Source organism: Pelobates fuscus, chromosome 7 (assembly GCF_036172605.1).
Source record: "Pelobates fuscus isolate aPelFus1 chromosome 7, aPelFus1.pri, whole genome shotgun sequence".
NCBI classification, from domain to species: domain Eukaryota; kingdom Metazoa; phylum Chordata; class Amphibia; order Anura; family Pelobatidae; genus Pelobates; species Pelobates fuscus.
In genome coordinates this window covers 22,191,008-22,207,943 of record NC_086323.1, presented here as the reverse complement: position 1 = coordinate 22,207,943, position 16,936 = coordinate 22,191,008, and the positions used below count along the sequence as shown (strand labels likewise).

The 16,936-nt window shown below is 37.0% G+C and overlaps 1 protein-coding gene across 1 annotated transcript in view; it reads left to right on the top strand.

Annotated features, from left to right (window-relative positions):
* TRABD2B (TraB domain containing 2B) overlaps positions 1 to 16,936 on the top strand; it is a 263,245-nt gene that overhangs the window by 229,169 nt on the left and 17,140 nt on the right. Inside the window, exon 6 of the mRNA XM_063427781.1 lies at positions 1,654 to 1,908. Within this exon, the coding sequence (XP_063283851.1) occupies positions 1,654 to 1,908 (255 nt within the window). The remainder of the gene's footprint in view (positions 1 to 1,653; positions 1,909 to 16,936) is intronic.

The following is a 16,936-nucleotide window of genomic DNA, read 5'->3' as shown; positions in this document are numbered from 1 at the left end:
TCCTGACATCCTGTGTTAGAATTGATGCAAACACTTCACTCTGTCTTAGCAGCTGTAGACGATGATGAGGGTCTGTGTGCACGTTTAAATATGACTACGGTGTCCGAGTTCAGAAGATTTAAAACCATATGAACACATTGATGCTGAACAGCACAGAATTCTGATATGAAGACTAAAGTACAGAAAAGGCTGTAACTCATAACTATATATTGTCTGTAACTATGATCATAAAACACTTTTAGGGTCTTCGAGAGGAGGTATGGCCAGAGGCAGGGCTGTTCTAAGAAATTGTAGATGACTTACTAATATCAATTAATGCAACTAAAATATAATTTATAACAAGAACAATGGATCTTATTTATACAGACTGATTTCTAAACACATTTATTGTAGTGTAAAGGAACGTTACTGTGAGATATATTACCGAGGAGTTCTTTTATACACTCAGACACACCAGCAATGTGGAACTCGCTGAAAAGAGGGAGATTAGGATACAAAGAATGGACAGAGGGATTTGGACTTAACATTGGGACTGTCCCTTCCAAATAGGGACACTTGGGAGTTAGGGAAAATGATTAGGATTGAATAACGTTTAAAGCAATGTTGGTGCATCCATGAATTGTGTGTTTTAAAAAGATGAGAATGAGTACTTGTGTATGTAAACTGATATGCTTTCTTTAACATGAAGTGAAAAATTGAGGGATTGTTTCATTCAATTCAGAAATTTTAGGGGTGTAACACTAGTTGCACACAAAAAACAAATGGCATTTTAGTTTCTTGTTTATTAGCACACAAAGGTAATTACATATTACAAGAGCCTATATTTTTATTTACATTAACTTGAAATACTCTTCCCAATAGGGGCAGTCACATAATGAATCATATTGATTTGAATTAGTGATCCTTAGATTTGACAAGAAGTTAAAAATACAAAGCTTAGCATCGTACTGAAATTGCTAGCCCTTTTGGACACTGCTTGTATGCAACCCCAATATATAAGCAAAATGACATTAAAAAACAATTGCAAGTACTTAAATAACAGATTTTTTTTAGCATTGTAATGGTCATCAAACTGTAAGCCAAGGACACTGAAAATATGTTAAGTAAATACTGGACTTACTTACAAAGTTACTTTGGCTGCCCTTAACTCAGTGGCAAAATCTTTAATGAGACATTTTTTTATTAACAAATGTATTAACTCTTAGCAACCCTTCATTTGAAAGTCCCTGGTATGCTTGTTTAACACAGAGCTTTATAATTTGGTCTATCTAAGATTTTTTTTTTGTATTTATGGATCTCTCAGTGAGATCTTTTAAATGTCAAGGATACGCCATTATCCCTCTCATCACCATTCCTTTCAATATAGCAATGAGTATCAGAGCCTCCCTATACCTTCTATATCACTGTGATCATTTATTTTAGAGTAGAGAATGGAGAGGTAAGTATCTCAAAGTAACATTGGGGTAACAATTTGTGTTTAAAGCTTGTATGCAACATAAAAAGTAGGGTAGTAGATAATTAACATATAAAGATACACTTTGTTCAGGGATGAAGCAGACTAAATGGGTAATTGTTCTAATAATGTACATTCTAATTTAAGTCCAAGAGCCTGCAGATGGAAGATCTTGATTCCTGTCTATCATTTTCTTTCAGTACTAAGTCCTATGAGGCTCCAACCATTGACAAGTCAATGGGGACGGACATTCCATCGATGAGATACTTTGATCACATGCCCTCGAGATCCTCCCCTGATGAATCTGATGACGATACACTTCCTCCACATCTCCTCTTGCCAGACAGCATAAGCCAGCTGGAGGAATTTGGAAAACAGAGCAATTGGAACCGTAAACAACACAGAAACAACCACCGCCGACAGTTCAACGATCTCTGGGTTCGATTGGATGGCAGGTTAGTTTTTTCCACACGGAGTTGGAAACTTATATCAAGCAATATACCTTTCACAGATATGCCAAACCAAATTGTTTAGTGTACAGCACTTAATAATAATAATAATAATAATAATAATAATAATATAATATGTATATGCAGTTTGCTGGGTATTACACTTAAAGGTCCATGGATGGACATATATATATATAAGGAGTTGAGGGGAAAAGGGGCAATAAAGATTAATCCTACATTTAACAAATCACAAGTACGCTCACTATATTAAACACTATCTTCCAAAATAGAAGATGATGCTCATATGGATATTTGCTAAAGATTGGCACTCCTCATTTTCTATCCATTCATGTGATTCAGAGTAAAATTGTATATTTTCTGGTCATTTATATGAATGCGACTCACCAGGCGATTATACCTGTGTGTGGACTTGGACAGTGTGGTAGGACTGTATCCCATACATCTTACCACACCAGTCCTGCTTTCAGAGATATAACTGTGGTATTACTGTGGTATTTGACTTGAGATGATTCAATGATATGAGGCTTCCTATAGTAATATGCAATTACTGAGCGTTCTTAAAGGAACACTATAGCGTTAGCAATACAAACGTACTATAGTGACTTGTAGCAGTTTAGTAAATGTCCGCCCCCGCTCCCAAATCATTTAAAGGTACTTATCTATTGTACTTATCTATTGTCCCCCGCTGCTTAGCCATCATGGCTTATGTAAATAATTCTGATCTCTGCTAATCCAATGCTTACCCATAGGGAGTGATTGGAAGGCTAGTGTGTTTGCACAACAAACTGCAGCGCTGAATCAATCAGCATCTTCTCATAGAGGTGCATTGAATCAACGCATATCTATGGGGAACGTTCAGAGTCGTCATGCCGAGCCCTTCTGAGAAAAAAACAAGCAGGGACAGGCTATAGACACCACAACCACTACATTAAGTTGCAGTGGTTGTGGTGACTTCAGTGTCCCTTGAAACATAAAATGAGGTTATGTATCACTAAGAATTCTGAAAAGTCGAGTAGTGAGCCAGAAGACAGTCACTCACGGCAACATTAACCCGTTCACTCTACACATTCGTAGTTGTGTTATTTATATAGAAAACCAAGGAATAAACTTTGAACAAAACAAAAGAATAAGAGGACCTAATCAAAAAAGTTTACATATGAATATCTTTTAAGCAGGGGACATAAAGACGTAGCCATAAAAGGGGTTAATGCTGGATGCCAACTTTGAAGAAAAAAGTAGAATTCCGTGCATATTCGATAATACAGTCGGATGAGAATGTAAACAAGCTTTTCCTCTGTTATATGACACATCACAAGAAATTTTTCTTAATCCAGTGAAGCAATGTGAAAATGGCTAAACGCTGCCATTTCAACCAAACATTTAATTTCCTTTAACAGCATCCGAAAGGTAAATTTCACTGCATGAATCAGGATTGTTTCCTTTGCATAACAGAAAGCTGGAACGTGATATCTTTTCATTAACATTGGAAAACATTTTTATTTTTTTTTCCTTTTTAATTTAAATTGAGACTGCACAGTTCTAACCGAAAACTTGTGGGGAGCTTATTGAGTGGCACATGGTGGATTTGCCGATTTAAATTTTCAAAAAAGAGAAGATTTTCCTCTGGCAGATCGCATTAATTCTTTCTGGCATTTGATGTATATTTGCTTTGGTTACAATTTTAAGTAGATGTGTCAGTTCAACAACGATTCTTTATAGGTAAGAGTTTGTGCAGTTATCACTGCTTTATATTATTATTAGTTTTTTTGCAGTTTGTTTATGAGAAATACAATTACATAGTTATATAGTTACATAGTTACATAGCTGAAAAGAGACTCGCATCCACCAAGTTCAGCCTTCCTCACGTATGTGTTTGCTGTTGATCCAAAAGAAGGCAAAAAAAAACAGTGTGAAGCGCTTCCAATTTTGCCACAAACTAGGAAAAAATTTCTTCTTGACCCCAAAATAGCAGTCAGATATCTCCTTGGATCAAGCAGCTATTACCCCACTAATTAGAAATTATATCCCTGTATTAAATTCAACTTTATGAGTTTGACCTTCAGAAAGAGGTATCTGCTCATATGAGTGTATCACCTGAACGAAATGAAGTGAAAAAAAACAAAAGGTAGTATTGTAGGACACTCTGTTCAATGTGATACGTGTTGTATATCACTACAGTTAGGCTGAATGAAGACAAAATGGGAGAATGTTACTGGGGAATTTCATTGGTTAGTTGACATGTCCTCCAATAGAGGTAGATTTTAGGGTTTTCTTAAATGATTGAAATTAGAGAAGCATTTCATTGGGCCGTTCTTCCGGCTCAGAGCGTGAAAACAAACACACAAAAAAACTATTTCAATGAATGAAGGGAGATGTGCTACCTGCAAGTAAGAAGCTGATTGCGTCTGCTTACCAGCGCACCAACGACAGAGTTCATTTTGGCACAGAATGATGTTAGGTAGTCCGGAACAAAATCCCTAACACACAAGTGAATATATATCTGAGCTTGAAACGCTGCACGTATCGACACCTACCACCAGGAATAGTAGCCCTTTCACCACGAATACTATGGGAGATAGATAGTTTCCATTCTCCAATTGCTCCGCAAAAGCAGCTGAAAGCATCTGCGGAGTTAAAAGCCAATACATTGCATAACTTGGCTTTTGAAGCTTAGTTTAAAAGAAAAATTAAGTTCACTGAAGTTAATCACATCCCTCTCCATATTTTTTTTTTTTTTTTTTTTTAAACAGAACAATTTACCTCCCAAAATAGTTTGCAGAATTCACTAACCCCGAGTAACATCTGTCATGCAATCTTTTGACTGTTTCATGTTATCAACAGTGTAACCATTTTGTGCCCTAGTAGTGAATCAATGGGCCTTTTTGCGTCAATGTCAGACCCTGTTCGAGATGTCACATCTTATAACTTTGCAACTGAATTCCACGTTGGACCTGGCTGGGTACACCTTTGGTAAATCTAGCTCATTGCTTGTGACTGCTCTTGAGAATTGAAACAGGTTTTTCTTTTTAACGCACATCAGCAAAAGAGCTGTCATAGATAATTTAGGGAAAAACCGACAGGAATTTCAAAGGTGTTTTCCCTTTAAGAAAATAACAGCTGCTCGTATTTTGACTTCTCGGTTTATTCAACTGCAGTAATGAAGAAAAATCGTCTTAGAAAGTACTCGGTATCAAATCAGCAATTTATAAGATCAGTCAGCTTGTAGGGTAAAAGATTCTGCTAAAATGGATTTCTGTGGAAATTATTATATCTTGTGTTTTTTTACACAATATTTTGCCACTGCAAGAATGTAAAAAAATATATATATTTTTTAAACATATACTCTTTAAAGAGATGTTTTTTCTGTGCAATTCCCAATGCATTTGATGTTAAAGGACCAGTTCAGCCAACTCACGTTTTTTTTGTTAAAAGATCCAGTGGAAACATTATAAATTCTTAAGTCAAGAAAACAGATGGCATCATCTGCTTATAAACGTAAATGGACTCTTCAATCATATAATAACAGATAACATCAGTTTAATTGTATTAATTAGTGTAGTTGCGTTCAGTAAAATGGTTCTTTCCTCTTCACCCAACACCATAACTTGATCATGTTACCCTCATTTTCTTTCACATTTAACTTGGCCCATACAGACCTGTATCAAGAAATTGCTTTTACCCCAATGTATTATTTTATATCCTTCATCATTTTAGCAATCTTTCCTCAAACTCCTCTTTTCTTCTGATCTTCTCACCCACTGCCCTTTCTAACATGTACTGTAGGTTTGATGGAGCCTTAAAAGAGGGGATAAGGGGCTTCTGCAACAGTTTTGTTTATGAAGATTTTTACTATACTTCTTTTTCTAGACTGGTGTTCCATTGAGATTAGAAATACAAGGTCAAACGTAGATCATTCAGAGGTAATATGATCCAATGGACTTATGAAACAGAATGCATATTTGAGTTTGATTCAGTTATTTTTCACCGTTCCCCTACATGTAAGGTTTTCAAGCTTTCAACTGAATGAGGGAGCAAAGGTATGATGCCTGTGCCTCATTGTTTAGTCACATTAACTTTCGGAGCCTAATCTTCCCATGGGTTTTGCTGGAGAGAGCACTTTGATAGGAAGAACCGATTGTTGTGTTATCATGGAAATTATAAGATATTAGACGGATTTATGTGGTGCTTTATCAGCCGCTCACTTTACACCAATGACACAAACATTTTTAGTGTATTTCAAGTGGCTGTTATTATTATATATGATATTTACCCGATCAACGTTCTCGATTCGGTCCTCTGCATATCGAATTCACTGTTTGGCCATGCGGCTGTCTTCCCATAGTGATTTGGACACTGCCCACTTGCATGTCACGTACTTATATGCCGAATATTCACAAAATATCACTTAAGATTCAGAAGTGTCCACGTCACCTTGGTGACCTCATTCTTATACATTTTGGAGTCGGAGTGGTGAGATGTACAAATCAGAACATAAGTAACCATATATATATATATATTTATATATATACTGTTTAGGCCTTTACTCAGTGCCCTATCTTGGTACCCGATTAGTGCGTCCTTTAAGTCTGATGGTATTAATGGTTTTGACCTCGACTAGGTATTGAATATTTGAGTACCATTGGAAACTTGACCCGGATTCTTTATCGTATTTCCGTCTATCTAAAAGCCTGACCTTGGCTAGTTTCTGACTGTGTCTCTCTCTGTTTATTATGTTAAGTCTGGTCACTCTAAGGCATTGTAATGCATCTAATTTTATCTCTCCTGTTTGGGATTCCTATTTCCTGTGAGTTTGCGTGTACTCCCCATGTTAGAGACTTCTGTGTGTATTCTTCTAAATATGAAAAATTCATATATCAAACTACAACATGAATACAATTGTCCTTGTTATGTTTCAATGCCAAAAAGTTACCCTGAAATAAATATATATATATACTTATCCTGTATATTTCTCAATGTTAATCCTAGCAGACTAGAGGCATCAAGAATGATCACTAATAGGATAACAAATCGTGTCTTATACAGCTTCCTGTAAGTCGAATAAAACTATTTTGATGATGTCACTCACTGTTAAACTGGGTTTGGCCCAGATTAATAGCAGTGCTGCAGAATTCATAGAGGCACACTCGAAGAGGACAGCAACAAATACAGAAGAAAAGACACGGCACTCACAGTGTCCTAGGACAGCTCTTTATTAAGAAATCACAAGCAACGTAACAGCCCAGACACCATTTATTTATTAGAATAAAAAGCCTCCACAGTGGAGGCAATATGTACACCTTATTAAAAGGGTATTGAGGGAACACACGGTGCTGTATCGCTGGGCCAGTCCACAATCTCTGCAAGATGTGAAAGGTGGAACTGTAGATAAAATATATACTGCCGAAGACTCAGCTGCCTTCTTTATTTCTTTGGATATTCCACCCGCTGAAGTTCCTCAGCCTGTCCAGATCACAATGCCTCTGTGGGATATCACTAACATTGCCCCATTTGTTCCTGCCGCAGGACATCTCCAACCTGCTGATGGTCCCACTAGTTGAAATGCTGCAAAGTTTCCCTTTTATTTTTAATATTTTTCTAGACTGTTTAACTAATGTTGTGTGCGTTGCCTTCTTATTTCTTATTGTCTGCTGTCTGTTGCCAACCATCTTTGCCTGTGGGCATCTTCTATTGTCTTTGCATGGTTTTTCCCTCAACAGCTTGGTCCTTTTGCAGTAATCTTATATACCTAAAATATTTATCCCTATTATTATTATTATTATTATTATTATTATGTTCATGCTATTAATGTTTTCATACCCAATACCTTGTCTTGCTATACTGGTACGTCTGCATATATATTTTGAGTTTGTGGATTCTCATAGAAACACTAGCAATTCTGCTTCTCATATTTTTATTTCAAAATCAATGGTACCCTATTGCTACAATGTTAATTACTTTTCGTCATTTAACAAGTGGAAGTTTACCTTCTCTATTGTCATAATATTTGTCTTGCACCACGTAAAAATAAAGAATAGATAAATACATACATAAAATGCCATTTCTGGGCTGAAACGTTGTTTGTGAGTTCCTAATAAAGAGCTAGGACATTGTGTGTGTTGGAGTTATTCTCCTGTATTTGTTTCAAAATCCTTCCTGAATATTTCTTGACTCAAGAAGAAAGAATAAAATGACAGATGGACACAATGCTCAATAATGCATTGTCAAGGTTGGAATGACATGTTGTAATATTGTCTTTGAGTAAGACTCTGCAGATTTATACCTGGGTCCGTAGAGTGTTTGCAGGTGAATTATCCTAGTGGAGTAAAACAGGACTTTATGTCCTGCAATAAAGAAGGATGGATAGCATAATAGGGGAGAGGAGGGAGATTTTTTTCAAGAGTATCTTATGTAAACTACGTTCACAATTCAGCAGTAAAATGCAGCTGTAGTGCTTTGCAAAAAGGGTTAAACAATGATATGTTGCATTAAAATACCATTAAGGTCTCAGTTACAAGCAACGCATTGCCTTCGCCTCTCCAGTCCATGTCAACACCAGTTACAAAGAATGTAAACACCAAGAAAACTTGCCGTCCCACTGGGCTTGTACAGTGAAATATCTTCTCCTTGGAAGGCACGGCACATATGCAATTCGTTTTCTTGCTTCGTACTATGGCAGCTGTGTGTTGACAAGCCTTGTTAGGTCTCCCTAGGCCTGTCTGGTGCAGTGTAAATAATGTCTGCTTGCGTCCGTGCAGACACATATTGTATCTTCCAGATGATAATTGTGTCATGTAACAGCGTAGCACCTTACAATTGTCCTCAAGGAACCTTATTTTAAAAAAATGCCACAATGTTGTAAATTTAAGTAACCCAGTTACAAGAATCGAGGTGTGTGTGTGTGTGTTTGTGTGTATATGTTTATGCATGCACGTCCTTACCAAATACATTACACAAAGCATTTTACATAGAGTAGTAATTAAAATAATAAAAACTAATTTCTAAAGCTGCAAACCAACTAACACATCTACAATGCTTAATCCTTTATCCTTAGGTCTATTAGGACTTTCCATAATATAAAAAAATTAAAATAGAAATTTATAAATCAACACCATTTCCAAAATGATGTCTTTAAATTAGTAATGTTTTAAAAGCACCAAAAAGTTCTGTAGTGCTGTGTGACAGACCGCCTGGCACCCCGATTGGATGCCTCCGACAATCACTGCTTCTCAGTAATCCTTTAGTACCATAAACACTGCACCAGACACGTGGATAGACCTCTCCTAGTCCAGAGAGTGAAGCAGGCTGCTCTTATAAGAGCAAGTGTTGTGATCCAAGGGAGTATAGTGATTATAGCAATCTCCAGAGTGAGTACAGGCATACCCCACTTTTTTCACTTCCCAGTGCATGTACTGCATTGCTATAGTCATTTACAGGCATAAACTTTATAAATAATGCATTGATAACTAAAATAAACACAATCTAAAAAGAAAAATGATAAGCGTACGCTATCTGAAAGGTTGTAAAGAAGCACAACAGCATTTTCTCCCCTAGAAGGGCTGAATTAAGACCTTAACCCCTTAAGGACACATGACATGTGTGACATGTCATGATTCCCTTTTATTCCAGAAGTTTGGTCCTTAAGGGGTTAAGGACTGGACTGTTTTTGCGATGTTGTACATTTGCGACCAGGCCTCTTTTTACACTTTTGTGGTGTTTGTGTTTAGCTGTAAATTTCCGCTCTCTCATTTACTGTTCCAATACAAATTATATACTGTTTTTTTAAGGACAAAAAAGGCTTTCTTTACATACCATTATTTATATAATCTCATGTAATTAAATTTTAAAAAACAGACAAATATGATGAAAAATTTAAAAAAATACATTTTTTTTTACTTTTACTTGAAAAATCTTTTACTCATCTACAAAAGCGAATACAAAAAAACTGCTAAATAGATTAAAAATATTGTCCTGAGTTTTAAAATACCCAGTGTTTACATGCTTTTTGCTATTTTTTTGCAAGTTATAGGGTTATAGGTACAAGTAGGATATTGCGATTTCAAAACATATATTCTTTCAAATTTATCAATAGTGACATTGTAACACTATTATCTGTCATAAATCTCTGAATAACACCCCACATGTACATATTTTTTTTTAAAGTAGACAAACCAGGGTATTCAATATAGGGTATGCCCAGTCTTTTTTAGTAGCCACCTAGTCGCAAACACTGGCCAAAGTTAGCGTTCATATTTGTTTTCTGTGGGAAAAAACAAAAAAACTAAATTGAACGCTAATTTTGGCCAGTGTTTGTGACTAAGTGGCTACTAAAAAAGACTGGACATACCCCATTTGCAATACCTTTTGTTGTCTTCTTTTGCAAATGGTATGCCATCATGGGGGTAATTCTCATTCCTGGGCTACCATACGCTCTCAAAGGCAACATAACCAACCTGGCCATTTTCAATGTAAAAATATTTGACCCATATATTTGACCCTGTAACTTTCAAAAACGCTATAAAATCTGTACATGGGGGGGTACTGTTATACTCGGGAGACTTTGCTGAACACAAATATTAGTGTTTCAAAACAGGAAAACATATCACAACAATTATATCATCAGTAAAAGTGCTGTTTGTGTGTGAAAAATGCAAAACAAAGTCACTTTCACTGACAATATCATCGCTGTGATATGTTTTACTGTTTTGAATCACTAATATTTGTGTTCAGTGAAGTCTCCCGAGTAAAACAGTACCCCCCCCATGTACAGGTTTTAGGGTGTCGTAGAAAGTTACAGGGTAAAATACAGTGCTAGCAAATTAAATTCTCTGGAATTTCGGCCTGGGTTGGCAGGCAGGTCCCTCAAATTGCAATTAATAAAATTACTTAATTATGTAAAAATATTACATAAATATGCACGTAGAATTTAAATATATATGCATATTTATATATTTGAAGTCTACGTGTATAATTATATAATTATTTGTGTAATTTTGTATATGGACATAAGTATATTTCGTATTATATTTATTTATTTATATATACATAGATATATATACAATTTCATTCTAAGTGTATTTTGATATAAATATATATATATTTTAATATCAAAATACAGTTAGAATAAAATTTCATATAGATATGTATTTTTTTTTTTAATTTTATTATTATTTTTAATTTTTTTAATTTAATTAAATTTACTTATTTTTTTGTATTTTATAATAATATATATACAATATATATAGTTATTATATATATTATATACAGGGAGTGCAGAATTATTAGGCAAATGAGTATTTTGACCACATCATCCTCTTTATGCATGTTGTCTTACTCCAAGCTGTATAGGCTCGAAAGCCTACTACCAATTAAGCATATTAGGTGATGTGCATCTCTGTAATGAGAAGGGGTGTGGTCTAATGACATCAACACCCTATATCAGGTGTGCATAATTATTAGGCAACTTCCTTTCCTTTGGCAAAATGGGTCAAAAGAAGGACTTGACAGGCTCAGAAAAGTCAAAAATAGTGAGATATCTTGCAGAGGGATGCAGCACTTTTAAAATTGCAAAGCTTCTGAAGCGTGATCATCGAACAATCAAGCGTTTCATTCAAAATAGTCAACAGGGTCGCAAGAAGCGTGTGGAGAAACCAAGGCGCAAAATAACTGCCCATGAACTGAGAAAAGTCAAGCGTGCAGCTGCCAAGATGCCACTGGCCACCAGTTTGGCCATATTTCAGAGCTGCAACATCACTGGAGTGCCCAAAAGCACAAGGTGTGCAATACTCAGAGACATGGCCAAGGTAAGAAAGGCTGAAAGACGACCACCACCGAACAAGACACACAAGCTGAAACATCAAGACTGGGCCAAGAAATATCTCAAGACTGATTTTTCTAAGGTTTTATGGACTGATGAAATGAGAGTGAGTCTTGATGGGCCAGATGGATGGATTGGTAAAGGGCAGAGAGCTCCAGTCCGACTCAGACGCCAGCAAGGTGGAGGTGGAGTACTGGTTTGGGCTGGTATCATCAAAGATGAGCTTGTGGGGCCTTTTCGGGTTGAGGATGGAGTCAAGCTCAACTCCCAGTCCTACTGCCAGTTTCTGGAAGACACCTTCTTCAAGCAGTGGTACAGGAAGAAGTCTGCATCCTTCAAGAAAAACATGATTTTCATGCAGGACAATGCTCCATCACACGCGTCCAAGTACTCCACAGCGTCGCTGGCAAGAAAGGGTATAAAAGAAGAAATCTAATGACATGGCCTCCTTGTTCACCTGATCTGAACCCCATTGAGAACCTGTGGTCCATCATCAAATGTGAGATTTACAAGGAGGGAAAACAGTACACCTCTCTGAACAGTGTCTGGGAGGCTGTGGTTGCTGCTGCACGCAATGTTGATGGTGAACAGATCAAAACACTGACAGAATCCATGGATGGCAGGCTTTTGAGTGTCCTTGCAAAGAAAGGTGGCTATATTGGTCACTGATTTGTTTTTGTTACGTTTTTGAATGTCAGAAATGTATATTTGTGAATGTTGAGATGTTATATTGGTTTCACTGGTAAAAATAAATAATTGAAATGGGTATATATTTGTTTTTTGTTAAGTTGCCTAATAATTATGCACAGTAATAGTCACCTGCACACACAGATATCCCCCTAAAATAGCTATAACTAAAAACAAACTAAAAACTACTTCCAAAAATATTCAGCTTTGATATTAATAAGTTTTTTGGGTTCATTGAGAACATGGTTGTTGTTCAATAATAAAATTAATCCTCAAAAATACAACTTGCCTAATAATTCTGCACTGCCTGTATATACGTGTGTAATTTAATTATAAGTGTATTTTTAAATTAATATATGTACATATTAATATAAAAATACACTTAGCATGACATTATATATATATGATATATAGACGTATATTATATAGGTATAATATATGTCTATATATCATATATATACACATATATAATGTTTTTTTTTTTTATTAACTTTAACTTTATTTTTTTATTTTTTTTTACACTAGCAGGGAGACTGCCTGTCAGCACAGACAGTCCCCCTGCAGGCAGACACATGGACACCTATTGTGACCATGTGGTCGCCCTGTTGAGCGATCACATGACCCCAGGGGTCCTAATCCACCATGGGGAGACTGTCTGGGCTGCAGGCAGTCTCCCCACAACGGGAGCACCGCCGATCGCCGCCGGGGGAACTACGGCGATCAGGTAAGTACATCTGACCGTTAGGACGGTTCAGGACCGTCATCGGTCGGCAACGCAAAAATGCCGATGACGGTCCTGAACCGTCCTCGGTCGTTAAGGGGTTAAACCAAAAGGTGGTCTACACAGTGTCTCATCTTGGTACTAAATACCCAGCTTGCCACAAGTTTTTTTTTTCATTTCATTTCAATGATCAATGTTCCTCAGGGAACCATTAGAACTGTACAGTAATACTGTAATGTGTTAGGGATGCTTTTACATCTTATTGTTATTGATCTGGAGGTGGTAATGTCTATCTGGAGTTCCCCAACTGAACTGTCTAAATAGAATTCACAATTATATTTTTCTTAGGGTCACGTTGATAGCTTTTGCATTCAAAAATATTGTCAATTTGCAGAAGTGAATGTACACTGTTTGTATAAATCAAAAAGCCTTATACTGTACATTGATTTATTCCACATGTCTCTCATTTGACAGCTTAGGAAAGTTTGTAATCGGCTGTGACAAGTTGAGAATGACTACAGAAAGTACTGTACAATATACTTACCTTTTATTCAGGTTTTTGGACGGACGGCAACTCTGGTGGGAAACTCTGATCAAGCTGGTAACTCCGGGGTGTGGGACTGGCGTGCATCAGCTCCGCCTCTTTGGCCATACTGTGGCTGTGCGGCGCGGGAATGTCCATTCTCGCGAGGCACTTTAACGTACACTCGCGGGTATGTTCGCACTCAAGAGTGTACTGCACAGTGGGGTATGCCTGTATAGCTCTCCAATCCCCCAAACATGACCCTAGACTTCATTAAGGGTTAAACAAATCTGTTTAATGGCAGCCACAACTGGCCTTAAATGCAGGTCCCCATTCAAGGGGCACTGCCCCCTGGACCTGAGAGTAGACTACAGTAAAAACATATACACAGTTACATTGGCTCTCAGGTCCAAGGCACTCCCATACAAAATAGGTCAATCCCTCCCCTATGCCCGGGAGATAATTGCACTGTATTAAACTCAATAATTTCCGGCACAGAAAACATCATTTTTTACAAAACCCCCAAAATACCTTAACACACACAAAATCCCCACAAAAGTTACACCCCCTGATAGCCCTGATCTGGGTGACCAACATATCACCCAGAAATCACCCAGATCAATTCAGGGGTTCAGGAATTTCCTGGAAGTCATAATTTGACCGACCGCCCGCATGGTCCCATGCCCAAAACAGTTCCATAGAATCGCGGATAAGTGCCGCTGGGGACTGACCGGGAACCGCAAAGTCTTCATGCCGAAAATAGTTCCAGGACTTTCGCGGCTAAGTCCCCCTAAAGTCCATTCGCGGTTTTGGTCCATGTGTACGACCGCCAGGGAGCTAGCGTTCAGTTCTATTCGCACGAATGGAAAGTGCCGAACCAGGAGATCCAGGGGGAATAAAATATGGGTCTTTACAGTCGCTGACAGTGGGCAAGAAGCTGGCCAGCATGCCCCTCCAAGAACACGTGACAAGACTCAATTCGTCACATGCTGTACAATAGGTGGACTAACAGACAGGTATTGTCGACAAGACAAACTGGAAGCACAGGAACTAAGGGGATTAAAGGCCCTGCTCAAACGAGCTTACATTCTTGAGGAAGTGGGGTAAAATGAGACAGAAATTAAGGGTAGGGTAGAAAAGTAGGTTGCTAGAGAGTTTTTTAGTGAGGGTTTTTTGTTTTATGGCACATTTGCAGGAGAGGAAGCAAGGTGCAGTGAGGGAAAGCTAAAACAGTTTAAATCATACCTGTATCATGGCTTCTACATTTATTTCAATGTAAGAATTCTTTCTGCTACATAAATGAAAACACATGGGCTCAACTCAAAAGAATTCAGATTCTGATTGGCTTGATTCTTGAGTTGTCTGAAGTTCAGCATATTGCAACTACAGTTAGTAGAGAGTTTAAAAAAGGTTGGTATTTGAAGATGACCTACACCACAATGTAAAAAGAATATTTAGAAATGGTAATAATTACAGATTAATTTGCTGTGATTTATTTACATGGAAATAATATGAATATATTTGGAACATTAATCTAATTTACATAAATCTATTTTCACATGAAAGTCACATTTAATCCCTCTATATATTTTTTTAGATATCTTCCCTGTTAAATGCTAGAGCTGCAATAAGGTTAAACTGACAATGTAAGCACCATCACCGCTCTAGCTTATTGAAGTTGTTATGGTGCAAATGGGTTTTTGGGTACATTCTGTGTCAACTCCTTTTCCAAATGTTTTCACGAAAATCGGATTCTTTGCTGCAGCTTCACAAACTGCAGAAGTGAAGTTAGTGTTAACATTTCCATAACTATTCAGATATGTTTACAGTATTTTTACAGTAAGAAGAGATTAATTCTGATGTGACTAAGAAGAGACTACAAGAAGAGTGATAGGCGAAAGCTGTGGTTCATCTTGTGACCATTATTGAAGCACAAACTTGGCCTATTGTGGACGTTCACTTTGCAGAGCCACAGCAAAGGGGCCATGTTTTAAAGGCAAGGAGAGCCCTGGGAAATGGAGCCCAAATCCTCTTTAGCCATGACTTTAATGAGCTGCAGTGGTTGTAGTGCTTAGTGTACCCCTATAAGTTCAATGTGCTCTTGTCCATTATGCATGTGGCCCATTTGTAATTTTCTTAATATGAATTCTGTTGACACTATAATATGAAACAGAGCATTTCCAAATCTTCCTGTGAATCTTTGCTCTGGGATGTTTGAGGGACCTTGGAAGTTTGTTATCATCTCATTCTGAACCCCACCCAAGACCACACAGATAATTTGTCTGTGTAAATCATGAAGCCTTTTAACAATTTCAAATGGCCGACCCACTCTCCCAATCCAGTGCGTTATAATGTCCAGAGCCACGATATGCTTTGTATCCTTGTCGAAGCGTTTAAACAAAATTGTAATTCCTTTCGATGTAGCAAACATCTTTAAGCGATTACATGTGAATTAAAGTGAAATGGTGTGCTGAAGAATTTCTAATAAAAATAAAAATGTGTCCAGATAGTTTTAAGCTTCTTTGACACCTTAAAAGGGTAATTTACCAGATTTGTCTAACCTAATACAAAAGCTTCATAGATGTGAAAATGTATCAACCTATTTAATGCTGTCATCTTAGGAGACAGAGAAAAGTATGGGGCATGAAAAGTGACATTCCGATGAGTCATTAGTATCCGAATCCTCCATGCGAAGAATATTAGGTTTCTTAAACTAGAGCAGCCGGCTTAGCAACCAGTAAGTAAATAGATGAGAGAACGATGAACCTCAGAAGTAATCTCTTTTTACTCACATTTAGACGTTTTTTGAATAGTGATGAAAATGATTAAACATTTAAACCACGCATATTCTAACGCCATAGTGTTCCTTTAAAATGTCTCCATCAACTTCAAACTCAAGGAATAGAAAGTGATTTAAATATTCATTAATCCTGGTATTGCAAACAGAGGCACTCACTCTTAAAATGAATATGTGGTGATTTACTGGATCTGTAATAGTTTATTTTCCAATAATAACATTCCTTTTTCTAATTTTATATGTATAGTATAGTCAATACAATGTTAAAACAAAAATCTGCACACCAGTTAAGCCATAACACTTGCTTTTCCCACAGAAATCCCAAATCTGCAGTGATGTTACAACCGCAAAGGATTCTGGGTGGGCATATGCAAATTAGTTTAACAAAGAATCACATTTTTGCCTCATTCCATTTTAAACATGGATTCTTTTCACTCTGTGTTTGCTGTATACAACAGCTTTTAAACACAA